This window comes from Chenopodium quinoa, unplaced genomic scaffold (assembly GCF_001683475.1).
Source record: "Chenopodium quinoa cultivar QQ74 unplaced genomic scaffold, ASM168347v1, whole genome shotgun sequence".
NCBI classification, from domain to species: domain Eukaryota; kingdom Viridiplantae; phylum Streptophyta; class Magnoliopsida; order Caryophyllales; family Amaranthaceae; genus Chenopodium; species Chenopodium quinoa.
In genome coordinates, this window is record NW_018742980.1 from 242058 (window position 1) to 251734 (window position 9677).

The 9677-nt window shown below is 30.5% G+C and overlaps 1 protein-coding gene and 1 long non-coding RNA gene across 2 annotated transcripts; one reads left to right on the forward strand and one right to left on the reverse strand.

Moving 5' to 3' along the window:
- Positions 1-4749: 4749 nt before the first annotated feature.
- On the reverse strand, positions 4750-7596 carry LOC110729322 (uncharacterized protein At4g29660-like). The gene is made up of 3 exons (XM_021909053.1): positions 7377-7596; positions 6347-6536; positions 4750-5138 (listed from the first exon to the last, which is right to left on the reverse strand). Exons 2-3 carry the CDS (start codon positions 6527-6529, stop codon positions 5016-5018), a joined length of 306 nt encoding a protein of 101 aa, XP_021764745.1. The 5' UTR covers positions 6530-6536; positions 7377-7596; the 3' UTR covers positions 4750-5015.
- Positions 7597-8063: 467 nt separating this feature from the next.
- On the forward strand, positions 8064-9648 carry LOC110729323. Its single transcript, XR_002512879.1, has 2 exons — positions 8064-9285; positions 9525-9648. It is a non-coding gene; the product is annotated as an uncharacterized LOC110729323 (long non-coding RNA).
- The last annotated feature ends 29 nt before the right edge of the window (positions 9649-9677 follow it).

The following is a 9677-nucleotide window of genomic DNA, read 5'->3' on the forward strand; positions in this document are numbered from 1 at the left end:
TTTCATACACATATCCCCATTATCAAAATATTTGCATATTCCCATTACGACTATTCAAATTTACAACAACATTTACCTACTCCCAATGCAAATATTCTTATTTTTAAAGTTTATTTAATGTCTTAATTAATTCTTGATATATGTGAAATCTAATCATTGTTTTCCACTATCTTATTTTCTTTATTACTAGTGTAAAATCACCAAACTTAACCTTCTTTAATTTTGGGAATGGAGGGAGCAGCTGGATGCTAAAAATTTAAGTGTGTTTTTATTCCTCTATGCGATGATGTTGAATTATAAAGGATTTTTTTTTTTATGGATATTAAGAAAAATACTTTTAGAGTAAAATCACCAAACGTAACATGGATGTTAAGAAAAATACTTTGGGAGTAATTATTAACTTGCTTACATTGAATCTATTGAGAAATTTAAGTATTGAATGAATTATAATACAAGATTGAGTGATGTCAATCCAAAAGTTATGCACGATTAAATGATTTAGTGCTTGCTTCAAAAATAAATAAATAAATAAATAAATAAACAAATAAATAAATGATTTAGTGCTTTATTTTTGTAATTAATTAATCATATGTGTAATTTAATTAGTTAATGGAAAATATGAATTTTTATCATTTAATAAGAAATAATTATTTTTTAGAATCCTAGTTGGCATGGAATGTATGTCTCATAAATTTGTTTTTATTTATTAATAAAATTTAGAGATTAATTGATTTGAAATATATAAAGTTTTACGTAAGCTTGTACTTATGTATTATTGACTTTGTTAAGGTTTAAACTCGTGTTGCTTGTGTTTCTTGACTAAGACTCAACTACTCAAGATTCTAAACTTTTCAACTATGATTGAAAATTATATCCCTCCGCATCAAAGGAGTAACTAAAGACGAAACATTCTCTTTTTGAATTTTTATTGAATAATAAGTAGGAGTATATTACAGTTGTTTTTATTAGAGGATCATCTCAACCAAAAACTTAAGGTGATAGTTGAAGTCCAATATCGTTTTATATACTCTATCACGCCCCCTTATATGAGAGTACGTCGGGCTTGAAATGTGGATGCAGCTTGGCCCCCCATACCGAGCGCGAAATAAATTCCACTTAAAATGAGAAGTGGTTGAGTGGATGAGATTTAAACCAGTGACTTTTTTTATCACGCTGGCTCTTGATACCATATTAGAGGACTATATCAACTAAAAGCTTAAATTAATGGTTAAGATCAGTTTCTATACTCTATTATATTTAATTATAAGGAAGCCTTAATTGGGAAATGCAACAAAAAATATTTAGTTGATGGATACAAAATTTTAATAAATTAAAATTAATTTCAATGAAATAAAAATAATGATGGGCATCTTTGAAGACACTTACTCCACCCGCCGCTTTTAATTTTTACATTTAGAATCTTTTTGTTGTGAGAGAAAAATGGTCTGAGCGTAAAAAAAAAAAAAAAAAAAAAAAAAAAAAAAAAAAAAAAAAAAAAAAAAAAAAAAAAAAAAAAAAAAAAAAAAAAAAAAAAAAAAAAAAAAAAAAAAAAAAAAAAAAAAAAAAAAAAAAAAGAGTGGCGGAGGAAGTAGCTTTTATTATTTTGTTGTTTTACTATTGTTGTACAATACACTACTACAAAAAATTTCCAATTATACTTACTCTAATCCTTTTTGTTCTTCTCATTTTCAATTAGAAAGGTTTAAAAAGTTATCTCCATTTAGAATACTTCCATGTATAATAAAATGCTTCCCTTCAATTTTCCCTTTCATATAGTTTTCCAATAATTAATAAACTTCCACATGCATGATTTCAATTTTAATCATTATTCTCTCTTCTCAAACACCAAATTAAATACCTTGTCCCCCCCCTTTTTTTTTATATATATATTTGGAAAAATTGAACTATTTAATTAAAACTATAATTTCTAGTAGTACTTTATTTGTTTATCACTCATCAACATTCACTTTTCTTAATAATTAAATACCTTGTCCCCCTTAGGCAACATATAACATTACTCTTATTTTAATATGGTTATTATCTCTACGTTTCTACTTTAAACTTCTTAAAATAACGTGTTAGTGTATATATAATTTATTTATATTGTTTAAAAACGTATAATTTATTTATTTTTTATTTTAATTGTTATACTCGTTCCATATATCAACTACAAGTGCGGTATAGATTAGTCTCATGCACTGCACAATTTAAATAAACTATTCAGAAAATACATAGTTAAAATTTCATTCTTTAAAGTGTTATAAGTTTATAACTTCATTCATTTTTTGCTGCTTTGGTTTATGCAACTACAACTGCGGTATAGATTAGTCTCATGTACTGTACAATTTAAATAAACTATTCAGAAAATACATAGTTAAAATTTCATTCTTTAAAGTGTTATAAGTTTATAACTTCATTCATTTTTTGCTGCTTTGGTTTATGCAACTACAACTGCGGTATATATTAGTCTCATGCACTGCACAATTTAAATAAACTATTTAGAAAATACATAGTTAAAATTTCATTCTTTAAAGTGTTATAAGTTTATAACTTCATTCACTTTTTGCTGCTATGGTTTATGCTTTTCAGATCGATACCTATTACGGAGTACCTTTGTGTTCGAACACTAAGTGTGATAAGATGAAAGGCGGAAAAGGCGAACGGCCTGAGGAAAACATCAGAATTGAAGTTTCCATGAGTTAATCAAATAGAATCACAAACAACATCATATCCCCCATGGATCACTAGCAGTATCACCGAGCTAAGCCGAGTTGAATTTAGCTTCTTCTCCATATTTCACAGCTAAGAAACTATTGGAATGGTTAGGAAGTACTTGTATCTTTCAAGACTTCTCTGGTGTTACAACTTACAATTACAACAATACCAACTTACTCTATGTTTTTGTTTGAACGTTTGTATAAAATAAAATGCAATGAAGTTTGTATAAAATTCTCTGTTTTTTTCCCCTTTTTCTATAAGTATTGCATGAATGGTCAGCTCCCATCATGCCCAAAGTTAGTTGCACAAAAACTACTACGTATTTCAATGTTCTGACTAATCTAAGACACTCCCAAGTGTATAAAAATAAGAGAGATTCCTAATTTAATGGTCTAAACCCAAGTCAATTACATATACTTTATAATGTTTAAAAAATTGGTATAAAAGCATTGCAATGTGGAAATCATATCAAATCTATATGTTGGCATGCATAGAGATTAGAGAGTAAAATCAAGTCTTCGGAACTACTTTTAGCAGATTATCTAAAAACCAAAAAAAACCGTGATAAGAAAATTCAATTAGGTTTAACAATGGCTACGTACCCAAATTCAATATTATATCCAAAATAAATTAAAATATGTATAGATATTCAATTATGTTTAATAAATTAAGATATCTTTCAAAAAAAAAAGGAAATTAACATAAAGATGAATATAACACAATATTTTACTTGATAGTATACGCCTCTTTATATTTGTAGGGGGAAAAAAATGAAGTTTGAATAATAGCAATCTTTTATTCTATTTAAAACTTTCCAAAAAAAATCTATTAAAAAAAATATCAGTCTTTTATTTTAAATCAATGATCATATATTTATCCACTTCATTAACTAAGTTTAAAAAAAAAGTGTATAAAATAACAGAACTTAAAAAAAAAAAAAAAAAAAAAAACCTGCATCTTTCTAAAAAAGACGAGGATCAAGGATAGATTTTCAAATCCTAGTAGAATTATAATTTCTCCATTATATATAAAAGGATAGATTTCCAAATCCTATTAGAATTATAATTTCTTCAAGGAAATTACACCATTATTATAAATAAAATTTCTCCTATCTTTCGAATTACAGTACATCAATTCAAACTCTTCTTTTTTCTATTAGTTTAGCACTTTAGCTTCTTCATAATTTCATCAAAACCTTCAAGAATTTTGTTTTTATTCTTGATCATGAAAAAAAGCAAAGAAACAGAGAGTAACAACATTGGAGAAAGTTAAATTCTGATGAATCAATCATGGAGAAACAAAGGGTTCAACATTTGATAAACAATTACACCTTCTATGACTCTGTGGAAACGGAAAATACCATAAAATCTACTCTTTTAGACCAAAATTGTGAGGTTAATGGTGAAAAATACGTCGATTTATCTTCGTTGAAGGAAAATACAAATTCAAGAGAAAAGCAAGAAAGATGGTTATCAAATTGATTTCATTGATTGGGATGATAAATATGAATTTAAGATGACTTTAAGAATATGGTCAAGTGAAAGTTGTGTGCTCATTCGAAATTACAAAAGCAAAGTTGTCAACCGGAGAGGACTTAAACTAGGATATAAAATTGGACTTCATTGGGATGGAATTGACGAGAAAATGTACTTTATTGTGTTGAAGAGAAAAATAAATGATAACCCTAATATATTAAAATTAGATCCTCCAAAGAAAAAAGAGGGGATGGAAGAAGAGTAATTGAATTAGACAAAATATTTTCATATTGCACACCTGAAGCAATGAAGCATTATTTGCAAGAAAGATACGAAAAGAATATATGTAGTTGTCAGTTTGTACTTAATTTTTCGGTTAATATTTCATTTTGATTTTGTTTAAGCAAGCATATCATGAGCGCACAGGAAAAAACGAGTGATCAATTATGCATTTGTATAATAGGCTTGAGATAACATATGATCGTTAAACATCATTTATCGTCACATCGTTATAAACTTTTTATGAGATGTTTGTTTTTATGTATGACTCCAAAAATTGAATACTCGTAATTAATTGATGCACATCAAATATATGAAATTCATTCCAAAAAGAGTGATCACACATTGTAGATATGGTACTTTGTACCTTTTTATGTACAACAATATAAATACGTCGAAGATGCTGTCACCCATCTAAGGCTACTTTGTAAAACACAAAGATAAAAGAAAACTGAGGAGGGTTGAGAAGGTAAAAGTTAAGCTCAGACATGCAATCTTGCTCCAAGAATATAGAGTTATGATATCTCAACTTTCGTTCTTATTTTACTTGGGTTTGTCACTGGGGTAGACTGGAACCTCCCCTCTGTATACCTTCCATGGACCACCATAAAACATAGGTTTCATCAGAGGTACTGTCTCTCCTGGATGGTCTTCCCAATATTTTTCCTGCTCGAAGTCAGCAATGAATGTAAAGAACCGAGAAAGCCTTGGGCCTGACTCCACTGCCTCATAGAGCACAGGCCAAGGGGCTAGTCACTTACTACTTATCAGATAAAAAGCTCAGCTGTAACTAGTAATGAGCATAACATAAAACTTTCAATAGCATAACATAAGCTATGCAGCACAGTAGCACACAATTTAATAAATCAGGTTTCCCCAAATGCCAAATTGCCAACCATATTTTCCAACCTTATAGCAAGAAACAAGTACACAACCGAAAAAGGTTTTCTGTTTTCATAGACAAAGTTCACACCAAATTCTAAAAAGGGTTAGATAATTGGATAAAAGGGGAGTAAACTTTACCGAAATGGTGATCAGAATTCAGGGCGGGGGAGCTCTTCAATGTCCATTAGTGAAATTCTAATACAAGGGGCGGACAGTAAAAAGACTTGTGTGATTACACTTCACTCTTCAATAATAACTAAATGTCACATGGCTAAAAACACTCTATTTTCCCCTAAATACCAAATTATTCCTTAGAAGATTTGCTAGCCTAGGCTGTTCACACTCAGCTGTACAAAGCTTTTAGGAATCTATCTTAAACATGGGCAATCTCTCAGTGTTAACTTACTTAGAATATGGAATAATGGATAAACTAACAGGAAAGTCCTTCATAATTATCTTAGATATATTGAGAGGAAAAAAAAAATCTGAGCATTTATTTGTGCACTGGAAAAGCTGTGTCTTATAGCCACAATGAAAACTACATTCCTTGCTCACAGTAAAATTGCACTACTTTCACTAGGAGCCAGATAAAAAGTCAAATCAATATTGCATTATCGACAAAAGATCATATAACAGCAAGTGATAGGAGCCCAAATCTGTTCGTGTCAAGAAGTTCAAAAGGACTGGAGAATTCCTTGAAATTGTGGGAGTAGGTGGCCTAAATGGCAATTCTTGATCTAAGTGGGACATAATTCACTTTTATCAAAAAAAATAATATATATTCACTTAAATTCTAAATCAGTCGTAAGGAAGCAAGCATAGAATAAAACCAAGATAATCCCATGAACGATTTCACCGCACATAATGATTGCCTTAAATTCTTATACATGAAAATATCCAGAAAATGTAGGACTATGTTTTTTTTTTTTTGGGGGGGTTGGAGGGGGGGGGGGGGGAGGGTGGTGTCCATAGAAGATCAAGTAACTTACTTTATAGAGTTGCTCCGTGATTGCTGCTCCAATAACTCCACTGTAGAAAGCAGCAACATAAAGAGTGACAAGAGGCGTAAATGATTTAGGCCGTCTGTAAGGTTCAATCATATCCCACAAAATTGTTCTTTCCCATTTGGTGTACACATAATCTGCATACTTCTTCCATAGATAGCTGGTCATATTGTCACTGAGCAAGAATGAGAGAAAAAATAAGAATACCATCAAAAATCTCAGCAAGTTATTCTACAACTAGTCTATAATAGTATGAGAAAGATAAGAAGGGAATGAAAAGGAAGAGAAAGTGAGAGAGAAGGGGGATATGACTTGGGGCAGAGGGAAGGGGAGGGATCCATATTCCTTCCCTTCAAATAAACCAAATATTATTTACATCTTTGGTAACGATCAAGTACCTTTAAGTCAGTGGCGGAGCCGGAATTTTCAACTTGGGGGGACAAAAAGCTTTAACTTGACAAAAAGCTTAAAAAAAAAACTCAAACACGCAGATTGGTTAATACCTAATATTAAAATTTGACTCATTTTCATAGAGTTTCGGTCTTTTAAACAAGAATTGTCGAAAATCGGGTTGTTTACTAGTTGCCTTGGATTTGTTTGAATTAGGTGAATCTTTTGACATTTCCTAATTAAATTGAAAAATATATATCAATTTCCACAATCCACAATTCCACATCATTACATAATAATGAAACCTAAAATTCTAAATTTCTAATTCAACTATACATTTCAATAAATTCACAAAAACAGGAGAAAATAATGCAATCAAAAGTTCACAAAATTAACTATACATTTCAATATTTCTATAAATTCACAAAAACAGAAGAAAAAAACAAGTAATAAACCAATTAACCAACAGATTTCAATAAGACAATAAACCAACACATTTCAAAATTTCAATAGTTAAATACTTCAAATATTCAATACCCAGAATAATTGAATAAAAGTATAAACTATAAAACAATTAAACAAGTAATAAACTAATAATTCAGAGATTATTTTCAGATTTAAATACCGTGAATTGGGTCTAGCGATTTAGCGAAGTGAGCGAAGTCGAATGGAGAGCAGCGAGTCCAGCGACGAGCCGACGAACGGACGAAGCAGTGAATCACGAAGCAGCGATGGCGGCGACTCGACGGACGGAGGGACGGAGTGCCGGGAGTGGAGCCGACGAGCGAGAGCGGCGGACTGGCAGAGGATTTTCGAACATCGAAGAGAGAGGAAAGAGGAAAGTTAAGGTTCACTTTTCCCTTTAATTATTCCTAATTTATATATTATTGTAGTCTCCCAATATACTCTAGCACACATGATGATGTAACTAACATCATCTTACATATAACCATTACACCAAATATAGCTTGACAAAAACCCATACACACCCTTAACACTAATATCAGATCAATAACCCACGATAAACATAATGATAAAAACGAAATTTATATGCTATTTATATCATTAGAACAACTATGGATGTCATAATTTCAGATCAGATGTGTATGTCGAGATTGATCTATATAACATCATAAATTATCTCAAATTAATTCACATAAACCACCGTTTTTTAATAGCAACTTATATATGCTAATTTACACAACGAATTTTCCAGCCAACAAATTATATAATTAAAAGTATTGAAAAAAAATTTACATCCTGTATGCTTAGATAACAGAGTATAAGAGACAAATTAAAGGAAATAATTTAGAGATACATGCAAATAGTTAAACAGATTAGAAAAAAAGAATCAGATAGTTAACTCAAGGATTCAATAAAACATCAAACTTGAGTAATTTGACTAAAAATCAAACGAAACTACAGTAGAAAAGGGGGAAAATTGATGAACCAGATTGAAATATAAGGCCCAAAATTAAAATCAAACAAAGAAAAAACTTCAGATTTTAACAAATTAACAAGTCCTTTAATATATTAAATTGAAACTAAAACCTAAACTACAATTTTGTTATTCAAAAGAGATATAATAACATACCAAATATTGAATATATCCTTCGTTGGCTTCTAAAACTTAATCCCGCCGCGTCATATATTATTAACGACGATTTTGTTTTTTTTTTTTTTTTATTTCTAGATTATTAACGACAGAAATTTAACATTATTTTATCATTGTGTAGACAATAGTCCAGAACTCACGAGAAACATTTTTAGTCCTCGTTATAAGTATGCTTTTAACAATGAATTTTTGATATGGTCGTTATTGAGTCGTTGTTAATTACTTAAATTTTAGTAGTGAAATATGATTAGGAGATATATTAGGATTAGGATTCTCAATATTCGTTCTATCTGATATGATTATTAATTTCCTATCTTATCTTTGTACGATTTTTCACCCTATAAATATAGGTACATATCAATAATAGTTAATGAATAATGACGAGAGATTCACTAGTAGAAAAAAGTAAGTGGGAAGCTCCAAATGGAAAACGGTTGTTAAAATTCGCTTCCAAAATTCCACAAAAACCCACCCAAAAAAAAAAAAAAACAAAACTGAAACATACAAATGAGGAGCGGTTTTGGGTTAAACCGCTCCCAAATATTGTAATTGAAAGCGGGTTGATGTTTAAACCACTCCCCATTCCTAAAAAATAATACGGGCCTTTCTCTCTCCTCCTCTTCACTCACACGTTCTCATCTCTCTCCTCTCATCTCCTTCTCACGCATCTCTCCTTTCTCTCTCCTCCTCTCCATTCTCATCTCCTTCTCACGCATCTCTCCATTATTCTCATCTCCTTCTCACCGAGCAACAACACCGACAGCAAACCCACCGAGCAGCCCCCACCACAGCAAACCATCGAGCATCACCGACTCACCGAGCAAGCACCACCGAGCAACAACGCAGCACCAACAACAACACCGACGAGGCGATACCCACCGAGAACCACCGGCGTTTTTCAGGTCTAATTTTAATTTAGGTAAGAATTTAGATCTAGTTTTTTTTTTTTCAAATTTCATCTTTTATATGCATTTAAGAACTGTTAGGTTATGTTAGATTGCTTTGAATTGGTTAGATTTATGGTTTATTTGCATTTTCTGAGTTGAAATTTGGTTAGGGTTTGTAAATTTATTGACGTGTTAATGAATTTGTTTCAATTTATTTGCATAATGAGTAAACTTTTTGATCTAATTTTTTTTTAATGGTTGTCCATTGCAGTGGCGGTGGCTAGAAATGCAGTGCTGTGGTGGCTTCAGTAGTTTTAATTTATTTATTTTTTTTAATTAAAATGTAATATTACAACTAATTATTAATGGAAATATACATTTTTATACATATGTTTCATTTTTGTGTATCGATTTCTGTGAATTT